The sequence below is a fragment of the Somniosus microcephalus genome, chromosome 2 (assembly GCF_052327205.1).
Source record: "Somniosus microcephalus isolate GS21.2 chromosome 2, FLI_Smic_1.0, whole genome shotgun sequence".
Classification (NCBI taxonomy): Eukaryota; Metazoa; Chordata; class Chondrichthyes; order Squaliformes; family Somniosidae; genus Somniosus; species Somniosus microcephalus.
In genome coordinates, this window is record NC_140988.1 from 336,348,912 (window position 1) to 336,367,779 (window position 18,868).

Below are 18,868 nucleotides of genomic sequence, written 5' to 3' on the forward strand. Positions count from 1 at the left end.
AACACCGGCATGGACTGGTTGGGCCGAATGGCCTGTTTCTGTGCTGTATATCCTATGTAATCTTTGTATTTTTTTCATCCTTTCTTCACTAACGATGTTGACTCATGGTTGGATATAGTTTCCACGGACACCAGATGCTTTTTTTTCTCTTGGGTCTGTACTGAGTTAGCTGTTCTCAGCTGGGATGGAGTTGGCAGGAACTAGAGTTGGCCTTAGGCTCTCTGGGCTAGCGGGAGGGGAAAATCAGCTGCGGTTCCCTACTCAGGATTGTTATCAGTGACCCTTGCTGGAAAGTGGGTGGCTGTCGGATGGGGACAGGATCTGTCGTAGCTGTGATGGCCCCCAAGGTGATTAGTCTGCCAGCACTCAGTCTCTAGTCTCACACATAAAGAGGTTATGATTTTAAGAAATAACAACAGAAAATGCTGGAAAAACTCAGCAGGTCAGGCAACATCCGTGGAGAGAAATTTGAGTTGACGTTTCGGGTCAAACCCTTCTTTTGAAGAAGGGTTCGACCCAAAACGTCAACTCCCATTTCTCTCCACGGATGTTGCCTGACCTGCTGAGTTTTTCCAGCATTTTCTGTTGTTATTTCGGATTTCCAACATCTGCAGTATTTTGCTATCGTATTATGATTTTAAGAGATTGCTAAAGGGTTGCCTCCACCTTGTGAAACTAGAATCATAGTTACAGCGCAGAAGGAGGCCATTCGGCCCGTCAAGCCCGTGCCGGCTCTCTGCAAGAGCACTTCAGCTAGTCCCACTCCCCCGCCCTCTCCCCATAGCCCTGCAAATTTTTTTCCTTCAGGTACTTATCCAATTCCCTTTTAAAAGCCATGATTGAATCTGCCTCCACCACCCTTTCAGGCAGTGCATTCCAGATCATAACCACTCGTTGCGTAAAAAAGTTTTTCCTCATGTCGCCTTTGGTTCTTTTGCCAATCGCTGTACCTCAGAATGTGTCACCGCTTTCAGAAAAAAAGTGGAATAGAGAAGAAAACTGATGGGGAGAAAGGGAAATCTCATGTCATAGAAATTAATGGAAAAAAGTTGACTCACAGAGCAAAGTTATTCTAAACTCCTTGCTGTTATTGGACTATTGAGAAACCTATTTGAAGGGCCAAGGTCATAGTCCAGCACACTACTAAAGATGAAAACAACAGGAGAAAGTACGAGGTAAATCAAGAAGTAGTGCTTGTGTAATGCCAATCTGGAGATTAAAATGTTTTGTGGGCAGAAGGGAAGGCTGAGAGAGGTAAATGGCTGTAACCTCATTTCAGACGTAGAAAGCTTAAGACACTGACACAGCACACTCCACTCTGAGTTTTGCAACTGCCGTCCTGTCAGCCTCCAGGAAGTAGCATGTGGCGGAGAGAAAGGTGGGGGTGGCATTTCACTTTACTAGACTATTCTCTCTTCTTAGGCAGTCCCTCGGAACCGAGGATGACTTGCTTCCACACTAAAAATGAGTTCTCAGGTGACTGATGAGTCCAATGCGGGACCTACAGTCTCTGTCACAGGTGGGGCAGACGGTGGCTGAAGGGGCGGGTGGGTGGGGTGCTTGGGTTGACGTGCACTCCTTCCGCTGTTTGCGCTGAGTTTCCGTTTGCTCCCGGCGAAGAGACTCGAGGTGTTCGGCGCCTTCCCGGATGCTTCTCCTCCGCTTGACTATGGAAGATAGGTGAACCACTGGAAGTTGTTACTGGGACTAACCAGATTGATGCGTCAAAGCCAATGGGTTTTATTGTTAAGCACCTGAGGCGTCCTCACAAATTAAGCTCTAAAAGAGAAAACCTTCCCCATCGTTGATTGAATGCATGAGCTTTAATTACTTAAAATGCTGTTTTCTGATTTATTATATAAGATATGTTACTAGTACTATAGGCGTGGAGCATTTGTTTTTAAAGCTGCACTGGCTAACTACGTAAAATCTTAGAAATAAGTGTTACTGATATTAGTGGACGAATACTTAACACATACGCAGTGTAGTGTCAGCCAGTGGCTCAGTTGGGAGCACCCTTGCCTCGGAGTCAGAAGGTTGTGGGTTCAAGTCCTGCTCCAGAGTCTTGAGCACAAAAAGCTAGGCTGACACTCCACTCCAGTGCAGTGCTGAGGGAGCGCTGCACTGTTGGAGGTGCTGTCTTTTGGATGAGACTTTAAACCGAGGTCCCGTCTACTCTCTCAGGTGGGCGTAAAAGATCCCACGGCACTATTTCGAAGAAGAGCAGGGGAGTTATCCCCGGTGTCCTGGCCAATATTTATCCCTGACTCAACATAACAAAAACTGGTTATCTGATCAATATCACATTGTTGTTTGTGGAAGCCTGCTGTGCGCAAATTGGCTGCCGCATTTCCTACATTACAACAATGACTACACTTTAAAAAAAAAAGTACTTAATTGGATGTAAAGCGGTTTGGGACGTCCGGTGGTCGTGAAAGGCGCGATATAACTTTAAGTCTTTCTTTCTTTCTATATTTGTATGTTATTCCTCAGTCCACCATTTCAACATGATCATTAACCCATTTATTTAAAATGCCACCAAAATTGTGGCATTATTAATTAACAGAAATCAAGGTGGATAAGCCACCAGGGTCTGATGGCATGTTACGTGTGATATTATGTATTAGCTTGTGAAGTTTAAACTGAAGGTAGTTCTGTAGGTGAGTACCATTTCAGTGGTGAGTATTCCTGCCAATGATAAATGTCATTCTGAATATTTCCTTTATGCTGAGACTGGGTTGATACTGCCCTTAAAATCAAATCAAATCAAATCAACTTTTATTGTCATTGTTAGTGCACAAGCGCAGTACAACGAAATGTAGGTTTGCGGCTCCCGAGAGTGTACATTTAGATTAAGACATTTAAACATTCAACATACATTTGGCTTGTAATACATTAACATGAACATAACCATAATAAAGTGCATTGGCAGATGTGCAGGCTTTAGAGTTTATTTGTGGAGTTCAGTAGGATGACAGCCCTGGGAAAGAAGCTGTTCCTAAATCTGGTCGTACGGGTGCGAATGCATCTGTAGCATCTCCCAGATGGCAGGAGGGCGAACAGACTGTGGCTGGGGTGGGTAAGGTCTTTGATGATGGACCGTGACCTCCGTAAACAGCGCTTCTGGTATATGTGCTCTATGGTCGGTAGCCGGGTGCCGGTAATGCGTTGGGCAGTTTTGACTACCCGCTGCAGGGCTTTCCGGTCATAGTAGCTACAGCTGCCATACCATACTGTGATACAGTTTGTCAGGATGCTCTCTATTGTGCAGCGGTAAAAGTTAGAGAGGATCAGAGGTGACAGGTTACATCCCTTCAGCCTCCTTAGGAAATATAGGCGCTGCTGGGCCTTCTTCACCAGAGAGGAGGTATTGAGGGACCAGGAGAGGTCTTCCGTGATGTGGACTCCGAGGAACTTAAAGCTGTCCACCCTTTCCACCACAGCCCCATTGATGTGGATGGGGGTGTGACTTCCGCCTTTAGACTTCCTGAAGCCCACAATGATTTCTTTGGTTTTCTTGATGTTAAGGGCCAGGTTGTTATCGGCGCACCACTTCACGAGATGCTGGACCTCCTCCCTGTAGGCTGACTCATCGTTGTTGGTGATCTGGCCTACTACCGTGGTATCATCCGCAAACTTGATGATGGTGTTGGAACCATGAACAGCCACACAGTCGTGGGTGAAGAGGGAGTAGAGGAGGGGGCTCAGCACACATCCTTGTGGGGCCCCCGTGTTCAGGGTCAGGGGTGGGGGGGAAGGTGTGGTTACCTAATTTGACAGACTGGGGTCTGTTTGTTAGGAAGTCCAGGGTCCAGTTGCAGAGGGAAGTGTTCAGACCAAGAGTTTGGAGTTTGGTGGCCAGCTTGTTGGGGACGATAGTGTTGAATGCTGAGCTGTAGTCTATGAACAGCATTCTGATGTAGGTCTCTTTACCATCTAAGTGATTCAGTGCCGAGTGTAGAGCAGTTGTGATTGCATCCTCCGTTGATCTGTTTGCACGATAGGCAAACTGGTGTTGGTCAAGAGAGGCGGGAACACTGGCTTTGATGTGAGCCAGGACCAGTCTCTCTCAACACTTCATTATGATGGGTGTGAGTGTGACAGGTCGATAGTCGTTCAGGCACGTCACAGCCGTTTGTTTTGGCACAGGAATCATGGTAGCGGTCTTGAAGCATGTAGGGACTACTGCCTGGGCCAAGGACAGATTGAAGATGGCGGTGAAGACATCAGCCAGCTGATCAGCACATTCCTTGAGTACCCGTCCAGGGATGCTATCCGGTCCAGCAGCCTTTCGTGTGTTCACTCCGCGTAGAACACCCCTTACGTCGGAGGTCGACAGAGTTTTGCTTAAGACATTAACTACCTGAGATTAATTAGGTTCAATGTAAAAATAGAAAAGATTAATGAAAAATCAAACATATGGGTGATGAACTGGAAAAAGGCAAAGATCAGTGCGATAAGGGGTGGGGGAGATCAGGCCCAAATTAACTGAGCAGCAAAGTTAATAAATAGGTCAATGGAACAGCAATAGGAAATCTTCAAATATGAGATGCATAGAGCACAAAATAAATATATTCCATAAGGCATACATGGTATGCATCAAAGAATAGAATTCCATGGATAAATAGAGATTAAAATTAAACTGAAACATAAAAGGAAGGCATTTGATAAAATTAGGACTAACAATACTAAAGAAAATCACGGGGAATAGTAGTAGGGAATTAAAAAAGGGAGAGTAGATGGGCCAAAAAGCAATATCAAAAAAAGGCTAGTAGATAATATAAAAGGAAATAGTAAGGGTTTTTAATAATCATACAGAAAGTAGAAGAATAGTTAAGAGATAGAAAGAACTGGCATTTATAAAGCACCTTTCACGACCTCAGGACGTCGCATAGCGCTTTAAAGCCAATGAAATACTTTTTCAAGTGCAGTCACTGTTCTAATGTAAGAAACAAGGCAGTAATTTGCACACAACAAGGTCCCACTAACAGCAGCAGATCCTCTGTTTTTAGTGTTAGCTGAAGGATAAATATTAACCAGGACACCGGGGAATACTCCTCAGCTCTTTTTCGAAATAGCGCCATGGGATCTTTTACATTTACCTTAGAGGGCAGATGGGTCTTCAGTTTAACATCTCATTCTAAAGATGGCACCTTTGACAGTGCAACACTCCCTCAGTGTGGGCATAGAGAGCACAATTTCAACATTTTCTGACCAAAAAAACACACAATACTTCAGGAAGACATAGACAGATTAGTGGAATGGTCAGACAGGTGGCAATTTAATGTGGATAAGTGTAAGGTAATACATTTTGGGAGAAGATACCCAGTGTTCACTATTTATTGTGAAATTTTAAATGCTCATATAAAAAGTATGTTCAGGATTTTACTATAAATAATGAAATCTCCCCCCTCCCCACCACCCCACCACAAGTGAGAACAGGATCAGGTTTGGCTTTTATGCTCCACCCCTGGTTAAATAGTCTGGCAATACGTAGGGAACCGTACCCCACATAAGCCACTACCTTTAGAAAAGGAGGAGCAAAAAGAAGGGGAACATTTTTTTTTTAAAGAGATTTATTTTGTAAAACTGCTGTATTCTAGGTAGCAGAGCTGTTTACGTTCATTCTGTGCCCAAGTTTTCCAATTAATTATTTCTTAATTTTCAAGGACTGGACAACAAAATGCCAACACAGATTCAATATTATAACTCCTCAGCGGCCGTGACTGGGGTACTCCAGCCCCAGACCACAGAATGTGCAATCAGGACCATTAGGCCGGTAGATCCCTACCCCATCAACGCAGTACCCCGCATTCGGCCAGCGACTGGTAAGTTTCTCTAGTGTAAAAGAACTAAATGCATTTCCAGCATCTTCTGTTTTTATTTCAGATTTCCAGCATCCACAGTATTTTTCTTTTGCACTATCTAATTCTAATTGTCCTGACACTCTGGGAGATTGTCCAAAAGTCTACAATTCAACTTGAAAATCTGCTTTCTAGTTTCATCCCCATCACCACTCCAGCCAAGAAAATTCACACTTAGCTTCAATTTCCATCTATTTCCACTGAGCACACTTCTTTCTGGCCTCCCAAGGTCCACCCTTCATAAACTCCAATGCATCCAAAACTCCATCCTCCACATCCTGCATTAAGTTCCACTCATCCATCACCCCTGCCCTCACTCACCTCCACTCGCTCCCTGTTTCCAACAAACCAAATTCAATTTGCTTATCCTCATTTACAAATCTCTCGATGGCCTTGCACACCCTACCGCTGCAAGTACTCCTAGCCCAATGTTCCACGCTGCACCCTATGATCCTCTGGCCCCTCTGGGCTGCTGTGCTTCCCACTTCACTTAATGGCAGAGCTTTCAATCATCTAAGTCACGCCTCAGGAGCTCTCTCCCTAAAACTCTGCCCCTGTCTGTTCCCTCGTTGCCTTTACAACCTCCTCAAAATCGACTACTTCTACAATGCTTTCAGTTACCTCTCTGAATAATTCAACTAATAACCACTCTACTCTGTTTTATGTGAAGCCCTTTGGAAAATGTTATTATGTTTAAAGGTTCAATACAAATGGGACTTGTTGTTATTTCCTCCATAGAATTGTTTTTTTGTATGTGTAGGACAAGAACAAGCAAGGAATGGATTGCAAACTTGTCACACATTGAGAGTTCAGATGATCTTATGAACCATGAGCATGAAATTGGAGAAATCTATAAATAACAACTTGCATTTATATAGTGCTGTAAACATAGAAAAACATCCCAAGATGCTTTAGAGAGGCGTAATCAGAAATAAATGGACACTGAGTCAAAGAAGGACAAAGAGGTGGGTTTATCCAGCTGAAGGTACAGCGTGGAACATAGGACTAGGAGTAGTTGCAGCAGTAGGGTGTGCAAGGCCATTGAGAGATTTGTAAATGAGGATAAGCAAATTGAATTTGGTTTGTTGGAAACAGGGAGCGAGTGGAGGTGAGTGAGGGCAGGGGTGATGGATGAGTGGAATTTAATGCAAGACAGGATGTGGAGGGTGGAGTTTTGGATGCATTGGAGTTTATGAAGGGTGGACCTTGGGAGGCCAGAAAGAAGTGTGCTCAGTGCAAATAGATGGAAATTGAAGCTAAGTGTGAATTTTCTTGGCTGGAGTGGTGATGGGGATGGGGACAAGGTGGGCTGAAGGAAGGTGGGATGCACAAAAGGCCAGAGTCAGAGGAACAGAGAGTTCTGGAGGAGGGGATGGAGAGCTGGAGAGGGTTACAGATATAGGGAGAGGTGAGGTCATGAAGGAACCTCAACATGAGAATGAGAGTTTTAAATTGCAGGCATTGTGGGGACCAGCTGCCAAAGTAGGTCAGCGAGGACAGTAGTAATGGGTGAGTGGGACCTGGAGCAGGATAAACAGCAGTGTTTTGGGTGAGCTCAAGTTTTATGAAAGACTGAGGATGAAAGGCCGTCCAGGAGAGGATTAGAATAGTTGAGTCGGGAGGTGACAAAGGCATGGATGAGAGTTTCAGCACCAGGCGAGCTGTGGTAGGGGTGGAGCCGAGCAATGTGGAAGTGGATGGTCCTTGTGATGGAGAAGGTAGGGTTCAAAGGCTCATCTCGGGATCAAATAGGACAGCTGGGTTTCAAACAGTCGGGTTCAACCTGAGACAGTGGTCGGGGAGGCAGATGGAATCGGTGGCCAGCAATGTTTCCTCTCTGCCGGTCCCGCACAGCCCGGGACCGGCTTTTTCAATGTTAAGTTTCATGTGTGTGCGAAACTGTGAATGGGGCCGTGCACCAAAAAATAAACGAGGGGAAACATTGGTGGCAAGGATCCAGCGTTTGTGGCGGGGGCTGAAGACAATGCCTTCAGTCTTTCCAAAGCTCAACAGAAGAAAATTGCAGCTCATCCAAAACTGGACGTCGGACAAGTAGTCTGACAGCACAGAGGCTGTGGAAGTGTCGAGAGGTAGAGCTAGGTGTTGTCAATTTACATGTGGAAGCTGACCGCATGCCTGTAGATGATATTGTCAAGGGGTAGTATGTAGATGAAGAAGAGGAAGGGACCAAAGATAGATCCTTGGGGAATTTCGGAGGTACAGATTTGGGGCAGGAAATGAAGATCGGGTAGGTAAGAGTGCATCCAACGAGGGAATTTCCACTGAGCTGGATAATGGAGGAGAGGCATTGGAGGAGGATGGTGTGATCGACTACATCAAAGGCTGAAGAGAACTCGGGGAGGATGAGGAGGGATCATTGTCAACCATAAGATTTACCACTGACTTTGAAACACATTCCTTTGTATGTTATTTTCTTCAGATAGATGTACTTCTGGGCTGTATGCTAGTTGTAATGAACATATTAAGGTATTCATATGAAATTCCTCTGGCCGCATTTGTTACTGGTAGCACAGTGTGATTTCAATACATTAACCTTTCATGAAAATTGGAGGCAGCAGAGTTAGATGGTAAGTTCTCGAATATGGAAAATGATCATAATATCATCATACTATGTAACTCAAGATGCAGTGATACTCTACAGTCTAATTCAAATTACAATGATATACGCTTTCATTTTAGCAAGTGTTACAAGGGAAATACATGTAAGTTATAGTCTGATTATACAGTAGTATGAAATGCCTTTTATTTCATAGTCACTCATCACTCATATTTAAGAATTGCTGTGCTTAGAGGATCAGTTTGGCTTCATGTGTATAGTGACAAATTAGAAATAATCTTTCAGATAAAGAGCTTTCATTATATGCTTTTACTGAAGATCTCTGTCACATTAGAGGACATAATTAACTCTGTGATCTTTGATTTTCATAAAAGATTAATGAATTGAAAATGTGATACTAGTAACAAATGTGAATTTCATACAGACATTTTAACTTGTTCATTACCAATATTGTTATATTCTGAATGTCAAAGCTTTACGAATGTTTTGGAAATCTATTCTGTTGTTACGGTGGAGTTCTCTGCTAGGATTGAAGGCCTGATTTTAACTTTCCTCGCCCGGCAGGAAATGTATGGGGGTTGGGGGGAGTGGGGGGGGGGGGGGGAGTTGAGGGGTTAAGATGGCAGGAGGGGAGGGGGTTTTAGGTCGTGTTCCTGACATGTTCCTACCTCCCCATCTTAATTTGCCAGAGGAGCGTGGGCCTAATTTAAATGGCAAAGTCACATCCTGATGACATCATCGGGACGTGCACGCCATTTTAACTGCGGGCCAGGCTAAGGCCCGCATGGTCTCGCACCCGCCAGCAAAAGCAGGCCGCAGGCAGCATTCTGGCAACAGGCGGCCTAGGTATGTTTATTTTATTTTACTTTTTAATGGTAGTGCTTCTCTGGCCCCACAAGGATACCTTAAGCCTCCCCTGCCCCAAGCTTCACCCCTCCCCGATCGCAGACTTTACCGATAGCCTCTAGACTGGCCATGGTGCATGACAAGAGTAGGTTGAAGATAGGGGAAGGAAGGCATCGATAGCTCAGTGTATAACTGAGCCATAGAGGCTCAAAAGGCCGCAGATTGATTCTTGGTTTGTGTTCAGTTAGATGACCTCAGCTGGTATGGCAGCAGAGCACTACATTTAACCTCTGTGTCTCCAGCCTAGGGAGGAGAAACATCACCCAGGGTCCCTGCTCCAGATCACTAACTAGTGACATCTGCTGAAAAGTGTATGTGTGGATGTCAGGTGAGGCTACCATCAGACTTAGCTATGATGCTCAGTCTGCAGTCAAATCACCTGCCAAGACTCCCTGGCTCGTCTTCCATACATTGGATGATCACCTGGGCAAGATTCCACAAGGGCATGACAATAATTCAACACCTTCAGTAGAGGAGAAAATTGGTGAACGTTGGAGGAGAAAAAGAGGATAGGAAGAAAATATATCAAAAAGAGGGAGTCTCACCCACAAAAAAGTAAATAACTGACTCCCTGGGTACTTTTGAAAGGTAAATGGTTACCATTCATAGAATTACGTAGAATGTACAGCACAGAAACAGACACTTCGGCCCAACAACCCTATACGGGTGCTTATGCTCCACCCAAGCCTCTTCCCACCCTACTTATCGCACCCTATCACCATAACATTCAATTCCTTTCTCCCTCATGTACTTATCTAGCTTCCCCTTAAATGCATCTATATTATTCACCTCAATCACTCCATGTGGTAGTGAGTTTCACATTCTCACCAATCTCTGAGTAAAGAAGTTTCTGCCGAATTCCTTATTAGATTTATTAGTGACTATCTTATATTCATGGCCCCTAGTTTTGCAATCCCCTCACAAGTGGAAACATCTCCTCTGTGTTTACTCTATTGAACCCCTTATTAATTTTATAGATCTCTATCAGGCCACCTCTCAGCCTTCTCTTTTTTCTAGAGAAAAGAGCCCCAGCCTATTCGGTCTTTCCTGATAGTTGTATCCTCTCAGTTCTGATATCATTCTTGTAAATCTTTTTTGCACATTCTACAGTGCCTCTGTATCCTTTTTGTAATGTGGAGACCAGAACTATGCACAGTACTCAAAGTATAGTCTACCAACGCTCTATATGAGTTATCTCTCTGCTTTTGAATTCTATTCCTCTAGAAATTAACCCCAGTGCTTTGTTTGCATTTCTTATGGCTTGGTTAACCTGCGTTGCTACTTTTAATGATTTGTGAATCGGTCCCCTAGATCCCGCTGCGTCTCTACCCCATTTAGAATCTTATTTTATTTTACAAGGAGTAGATGGCCCCCTTATTCCTCCTACAAAAATGCATCACCTCATGCCTATCTACATTGAAATTCATTTGCCATTTACACTCCCATTCTGCAAGTTTGTTAACGTCTCCTTGTATTTTGTCACAGTCTTTCTCAGTATTAACTAAACCACCAATTTGACATCATCCGTAAATTTTGATATCGTACTTCCGATTCCTGAGTTCAGATTATTTCTGTAAATGGTGAACAGCAGTGGTCCCAACACCGACCCTTGTTGAACACTACTTCCCATCTTCCGCCAGTCTGAGTAAGTACCTTTAACCCCTGCTCTCTGCTTTCTGTTTTGTAGCCAGCTTGTTATCCATTCTGCTACTTGTCCCCTGGCTCCACATTCGCTGGCCTTAGTCATGAGTCTACCGTAGCATGTACCGTGACAGTTAACCCCCACATTAAGAGCCTGTGAAATCAGGAATGGCGTACTTACTGACTGATATTCTTCCCCTATTTTTTAACCAGGATTCCAGTTCAGGGACATTTCTCCTCCCAGAGGTAAACCTGTATGGAATGACCCCAGGAAAAAGGAGGAACAATGGATCGGCAGTCTAAGGAAGTACAGAGTGATCCTAAATCACAGGCCCGTGGAGTCTGTGGTCAGCAGAAAAGCCCCATTTGCTGGTGAGTACTGCTGAGTACATTGTTACCAAGCTTTCTTGGCTCCTTCATTTGAACACCATCACAATAAGTCAACATCAATTAAGCCAGACCTTCACACTTATGCCAAGGACACAGGGGCTGTGTCTAAGAAATCTTTACTTGTACTTCTTACAATTCTCCTTAGGCAGTCCCTCGGAACCGAGGATGACTTGCTTCCACATTAAAAATGAGTTCTCAGGTGACTGATGAGCCCAATGCGGGACCTAGTCTCTGTCACAGGTGGGGCAGATGGTGGTTGAAGGAGCGGGTGGGTGGGGTGCTTGGGTTGACGTGCGCTCCTTGCACTTGGCTTCCGCTTGCTCCCAGCAAAGAGACTCGAGGTGTTCGGCGCCTTCCCGGATGCTTCTCCTCCACTTTGTGCGGTCTTGGGCCAGGGATTCCCAGGTGTCGGTGGGGATGTTGCACTTTTTCAAGGAGGCTTTGAAGGTGTCCTTGAAGCATTTCCACTGCCCACCTGGGGCTCTCTTGCCGTGTCGGAGCTCCGAGTAGAGCGCATGTTTTTGGCGTCTCGTATCGGGCATGCGGACAATGTGACCCGCCCATCGGAGCTGATTGAGCATGGTCAAAGCTTCGATGCTGGGGATGTTGGCCTGCGCGAGAACACTGACGTTGGTGCGCCTAACTCCAAACCATCGTCAACACCTTCATCGAAGCGTACGAGAGCATGGGCCTTACACTGAACATCCGTAAGACAAAGGTCCTCGACCAACCTGCCCCCGCCACACACTACTGCCCTCCGATTATCAAAATCCACAACAAGGCCTTGGACAATGTGGACCACTTTCCATACCTCAGGAGCCTACTGTCAACAAGGGCAGACGTCGATGACGAAGTCCAACACCGCCTTCAGTGTGCCAGTGCAGCCTTCGGTCGCCTGAGGACCAGGACCTCAAACCAGGCACAATCTAGTATACTGTATTTGCGGCTCACGATGCGGTCTCCTCTACATTGGGGAGACCAAACGCAGATTGGGTGATCACTTTACGGAACACCTCCGTTCAGTCCGTAAGGGTGACCCCGAGCTTCCGGTCACCTGCCACTTCAATTCTCCGCTCCACTCCCACTCTGATCTCTCTGTCCTCGGCCACTTACACTGCTCCAATGAAGCTCGAGGAACAGCACCTCATCTTTCAATTAGGCACTTGACAGCCTTCTGGACTCAACATCGAGTTCAACAATTTCAGACTATAACCTCGGCCCCTATATTTTTTTCCCTTTTTTTTCTCACATGGCAGCTGTTGACGATTCTGCCACCGCCATTTACACAGCATCTAGACTCATCTTTTGTTTCTTAACTTGTCCCATTACCTTCTCTTTTTGCCTTGTACCATCATCCCTTTTGTCTTTTAATCTTTCCTGCCTTCCATCCTATCATAGACCTTCCCTTTTCCCTTTCCTCCCCACCTCCCTGTCCCTACCCCACACTTGCTTAAAAACCTGTTACTTCTCTAACCTTTTCCAGTTCTGACGAAGGGTCATCGACCCGAAACGTTAACTCTGTTTCTCTCCCCACGATGCTGCCTGACCTGCTGAGTGCTTCCAGCATTTTCTGTTGTTATTTCAGATTTCCAGCATCCGCAGTATTTTGCTATTGTACCTGTCTAAGAAGGTTCTGTATCAATCTGAATACCAGCAGCAGAGCAGAATAAATGGGTCGTTTTCCGAGTGGCAGGCAGTGACTAGTGGGGTACCGCAAGGATCGGTCCTAGGACCCCAGCTGTTCACAATATATATTAATGATCTGGACGAGGGAATTGGATGTAATATCTCCAAATTTGCAGACGACACAAAGCTGGGTGGGAGGGTAAGCTGTGAGGAGGATGTCGTGAAACTCCAGTACGATTTGGACAGGTTGGGTGATTGGGCAGAAACATGGCAAATGCACTATAATGTGGATAAATGTGAGGTTATCCACTTTGGTGGCAAAAACAGGAAGGCAGATTATTATTTGAATGGCAATAGATTGGGAGAAGGGGAAGTGCAAAGAGACCTGGGTGTTCTTGTGCACCAGTCGCTGAAGGTAAGCATGCAGGTGCAGCAGGCGGTTAAGAAGGCAAATGGTATGTGGGCCTTCATAGCAAGAGGGTTCGAGTACAGGAACAAGGATGTCTTGCTGCAGTTGTACAGGGCCTTGGTGAGACCGCACCTTGAGTATTGTGTGCAGTTTTGGTCGCCTTACCTGAGGAAGGACGTTCTTGCCATGGAAGGAGTGCAGCGAAGATTCACCAGGCTGATACCTGGGATGGCAGGAATGACGTATGAGGAGAGATTGTGTCGATTGGGCTTATACTCACTGGAGTTTAGAAGATTGAGAGGGGATCTCATCGAAACCTATAAAATTCTGTCAGGCCTGGACAGACTAGATGCAGGAAGGATGTTTCTGATGGCCGGGGAGTCCAGAACCAGGGGTCATAGTCTAAGGATAAGGGGTAAGCCATTTAGGACTGAAATGAGGAGGAATTTCTTCACCCAGAGAGTGGTGAATCTGTGGAATTCTCTGCCACAGAGGGCGGTGGAGGCCAGTTCATTAAATATATTCATAAAAGCGTTGGATATATTTCTTAAGGCTAAAGGGATCAAGGGATATGGGGAGAAGGCAGGGACAGGGTACTGAATTTGGATGATCAGCCATGATCTCATTGAATGGCGGAGCAGGCTCGAAGGGCCGAATGGCCTACTCCTGCTCCTATCTTCTATGTTTTGCACACTGCTCCTGCCTATGGGCTGTCTCCTGGACAGTGTCATCATCTGGAGCTTTATCATTTATACACAAATGTGCAAGTGAAGACTTAAAAGTGCTTGCTGAACCAGGTTATCTGGAGCAAGAGTTTGGCTGTGGAAAATCTGTGCTGTGGCCAGTATCAGCTTGGCTCAGATGTTAACTCTAACACACACAGTTTTGTCAAATACTTTTTCGCGAAGACAGGTCCCCTTTAAACCCAGGAGTTTTAAACACGGGCTAGCTAATCTCTACGTGATATTGCTCACAGACAGAAAAACTAAAAATTGTGTCTCTCTTTTCTGTGTTTCTCTCTCACTCTAATTGTTTCTGACTCTGTGGGCTCGATTTTCCAAGCCCCGAGGAGGCGGGTTTGGAGGCGGAAGTGGTGGGAAAATTGCAGAATCGGGGGGCAGGAACCCATCCTGCCCCCAACCTGTCTCCATGCCAATGTCCCAGGAGGCGGGTACCCGACCTGTGCTGGGACCCGCCTCCCCAAGGCGGGAAGGGGATTAGTGCCAATTAACTGCCTGTTAACAGGTAGTTAACAGGCAGTTTTTTGACTAATCCCTATTTTTCACCCTGAAGTGTGGGTTGTCCGATGGCTCCAAACCACGCCAAGTTAGCGAGGCGGATCGTCGGTCTGCAGGGGTTGGAGGGGTCGAGATGTCCGTTGTGCAGGTGAGTGATGGGTGCATGTGTGCAGAGGTAAGTGTGTGAAGTAAGTGTAAAGTGTTTTAATAAGTTTTACTTACCTTTACTTTCTCCTGCAGGCTTCCTTCCTTCAGTTCTCGGGAGTCCCTCAGTTCACCGGCACAGAAAGCAGAATGGCCGCTGAACTGTCAAAAGCTGCAGCCTCTGCTTTCTGGTCTGGAGAGCTTTCTAACTGAGTCTGAGTAGAAGGACTCAAGTTAGAAGACAGATTGTCAGTGTTTGACAGCTTCACAGAGCTGTCGAACGCTGATTTTTCATCTGTCAAAAGCTCTTGACAGATGAAATGTCAATCACTGACGTCACCAGTAACCAGGTGTCCTTTAATTGGCCTGCTGAGCCCGCTGGGCGGGCTTAACAAGGTCAATCAAGGGAAAATAGCGTGGGTTGGCCACAAGTTGATGGAGGCGGGACTACAACCCAAAAAGTGGGAGTCCCGCCTCCAAAAGCTCCCCATTGACAAAATCAAGCCCTGTGTCTTTCTGTTTGTCTCCCGCTCTTTCTCCTCCTTCTCCTTATGGCACTCTTCTGAGAGGGAGCAGTGGACCACATCTGCAGCCCTGACCAATATTATCATCTGAGAATTGCTGCACCACATGAGAGAAAAATAAGGGGGCATGGGCCTTGTTTGGAGCAGGGGCCTGGAGTCTCGGGGGCTTTGAAAGCTGGAGCTCTGTGGTCCAAGGGAGCAGGTCCGAGACTGTGATGGAGATGGAGCAGGGAGGGCAGAGCCTGAGGTGTGAACCTGGAGCAGGAGAGAGAGCACAGCAGGGCCTGAGGCTTCTGTTCACAGTGTACATCCATGATTTGGATAAAGGTTAGAGGGAGTAGTGTCTAAATATGTAGACAATATTAAAATAGGAGGCATAATAAATAATCCTGAGGACCAAAGAAAGTTGTATGGAGATATTGATAAGATGATTGAATGGGTAAACAAAAGTGGGAGATGGGATTCATTGTCACTAAATGTGAGACAATACATTTTAGTAAAAAAAATAAAAGTGATAATTTTACTTTGAAAGCTGGGTGATATACAAGAGCAGAGGGATTTAGGCTCACAAGATATTAAAAGCGTCACTTCTAGTGGATAAGGCCATAAAAAAGCTAATGGAATGGTGAGTTTTATGGTAATGGTATAGAATATATAAATCTATATAAAGACTTAAGACCAAAATTGGAATAGTATGTCTAGTTTTGGGCTCCATAGTGTAGTAAGAATATTGACGCAATAGAGAGAGTACAGCGCAGATTCACTAGGGTGCTGCTTGGTATGAGAAACTTCAAATACAAAGAAAGACTTGATAAATTGGGGTTGTTTTAGTTAGAACAGATGAGATTACAGGGCGATTTGATAAAGGTTTTTAAATTATGAAAGGGTGGGGCAGAGTGGATAGAAACAGACTGTTTCCGGTGGTTGAGGGGTTTAGAATAAGGGGACATAGATAAAAGATTTAATGTACGAGATTTAGGACAGAGACCAGGAGAAACCTTTTCACACAGGGGATTTTGAGGTTGTGGAATGCACTACCAGAGTTAGTAATAGAAGCAGAGGCCATGTCAAGATTTAAGAATAGTTTAGATAGATGTTTGAAGGAAAGGGAAACGAAGGGATATGGGAATAGAGCAGGCACATGGGATTAGGACTGTTGCTTGTGTGGACAATAAATAGCAGCACGGGCGGGTTATGCCGAACGGCTTGTTTCCATGTTGTAATGTCGACGTAATTCTATGTCATGCTATGTAATTCTATGAGGCCCAATTTAGAGTGGGACAGGCGTTCATCTTGTCCTGTGACCTGAAACCGGTACAGGATGGAGCATTGCAGGGGCCTGAGAACCAAAGGTGGAAAGATGTCAGGGAGGTGGGAGTCTTTTGTGGAACGTTTTGCATGTCGGGGGTCAGGACAGATTAGCTGGCATCCGTGCCGGGCGAAGAGCAGGCTGCTGCAGACCAGCAATGGTGTATTATATGAGGGGACGCAGGCTCACTCAGCATTGGGATTAGCAGATTAGCTGACGTCCTGAGTACGAAGCCTGCTGCTTCCCTGCTTTAATTGTTAGAAGCGGGAGGAGCAGTGGTCAGAAAGTTAGTCGGTTTGCTGGTCCTGAAGCTAAATGTGTTCTTAAAAAACTCACTTCCAAACCGCTGCAGCACCCTCACTGTGCTTCCAACTTGCGGATCAAGACATGGAATCAGCATAGTGAGGTAGAACCAGGGTTGGCGGCGGTGGGAGTAGGCTTGGACCCACAGAGATGGCAGGAAGTGGGGTTGTTCTGAGATGTATTGTGTGAGAGGGAGGGATCAAAGCTTAAGCTGAAGAATATGGGCAGGTTTGGGAGGAATCGGGGTGGAGCCGAAACATTTCATACAATCATAGGATCTCACAGCACAGAAGCTGTGCCGGCTCTTTGAAAGAGCTATCCAAATCATCCCACTCCCCTGCTCTTTCCCCATTGCCCTGCAAATTTTCTCCCCCACAAGAATTTATCCAATTCCCTTTTGAAAGTTACTATTGAATCTGCTTTCACTACCCTTTCAGGCAGTGCATTCCAGATCATCATAACTCGCTGCGCAAAAAAAATTCTCCTCATTTCACGTCTGGCTCATTTGCCAATTACCTTAAATCTGTGTCTAGTATTCTAGACGAGGCCTAACCAAGGCCTTGTACAAAGACACTATGGTGCTCCTTGTTTCAATTGGATTGTCCTAGCTATACATTTAAATACTCTATTTGCTTTTGCCTCTCAGCACTGGTCATGAACCTTTAGAGACTCATGCACTATAAAACCCAGGTCTTTTTCACTTTCAACACTTCAGAGCCCAGCATGGTATACACATGCTTAGCATTAATCCTACCTATGCCCGTAACACTACATTTATTTACATTAAATGTAATCTGCCAGGCGTGCTCCATTTCCCCCATCGTATCTAGATTCAACAGTAATCTTTTTTTTCCTTCAAGGGTTCTGAGTTAGCTGCAGTCTTCCGGACAGTACCTCAAATGCCTTCATCCAGATCATTGATATAGATTGTGCAGAGTAACAGTTTTAACGCTGATCCCTGCGGCACTCCACTAGTAACCACGTCGAGTCAATACCATTAATGGCAATCTTCTGCCTACAAGACTGCAACCAATTCCTGATCGAACTTAGGATCTGCCCTCCAATCCCACAGGACTCTATCTTAAATAGTAACCTATATTATAGGTGGCACCTTGTCTAAAGCTTTTTTGAAAGTCCAAATATGCAATGGCCCAGAATTTGCGGTCAGCTGTGAAGTGACGGCGCTTGCCGCTTTCCTCAAAGAAAGCTGTCCACAAACATCTAGTGACCTCTGTGGCATCGATTTCAGCTCTCCTGACCTTTGTTTGAATCTGGCACCAAATCAAGTGAATCTCCAGCGTCCAGCAACAGTGATGTTATCAAGAAGGCTGAGCAGCCAATCACATTGAAGAATTATCACCGACTGCAAACCAGGAAGTAAAATGCACAGATTCTAATTTACTATTTATTCATTTTACAAAGAGCGAAATAAAGATTGGGACATACACATAGGATTAAGGTAGAAGCAGAAATATCATAAACCAACTTTAAAAACAATATTATTTTAAAAACCATGTAATTCTTAATCACATTAATGGAAAAATTTGACATTCCACAAATATAAAATTAGATTTTCTGGGCTAGAACGGTTGTTCAGCAGTCAATACGCCATTATAAACCCAGTTACACCTCTTTAAACAAGGCTTAATTTTTTCCGGGGGCTTTAACAGTGATATTCCAGTGTAATAGGGGAAGTTTTCGTCCTTCAGTGTGATTTCAATTGATTGCCCGCTCTGGGGAATTCCACAGCACAACCTATGGCAGAGCAGGGAATGGCTGACCGCAACTTCTGGATTTTCGCGTTTATCTGTGCTGCGCTAAATCCTGAAGTTGCTGTCAGTTTCAGAGGGGTAATGACAGCGAACGCTGACTGTTTCATTGCCATTACCACCGCAAAACTCGTGCCGATGTCAATCAACCATCAACCTAGTAACCT

At 45.2% G+C, this 18,868-nt stretch overlaps 1 protein-coding gene across 1 annotated transcript in view; it reads left to right on the forward strand.

The window, feature by feature from the left end:
- The window catches only part of LOC147123617 (uncharacterized), a 53,595-nt gene that overhangs the window by 2,651 nt on the left and 32,076 nt on the right, over positions 1–18,868 (forward strand). The window contains exons 2-3 of the mRNA XM_086004785.1: positions 5,670–5,828; positions 11,203–11,361. Coding sequence (XP_085860911.1) covers positions 5,684–5,828; positions 11,203–11,361 — 304 coding nt within the window. The 5' untranslated portion in view covers positions 5,670–5,683. The remainder of the gene's footprint in view (positions 1–5,669; positions 5,829–11,202; positions 11,362–18,868) is intronic.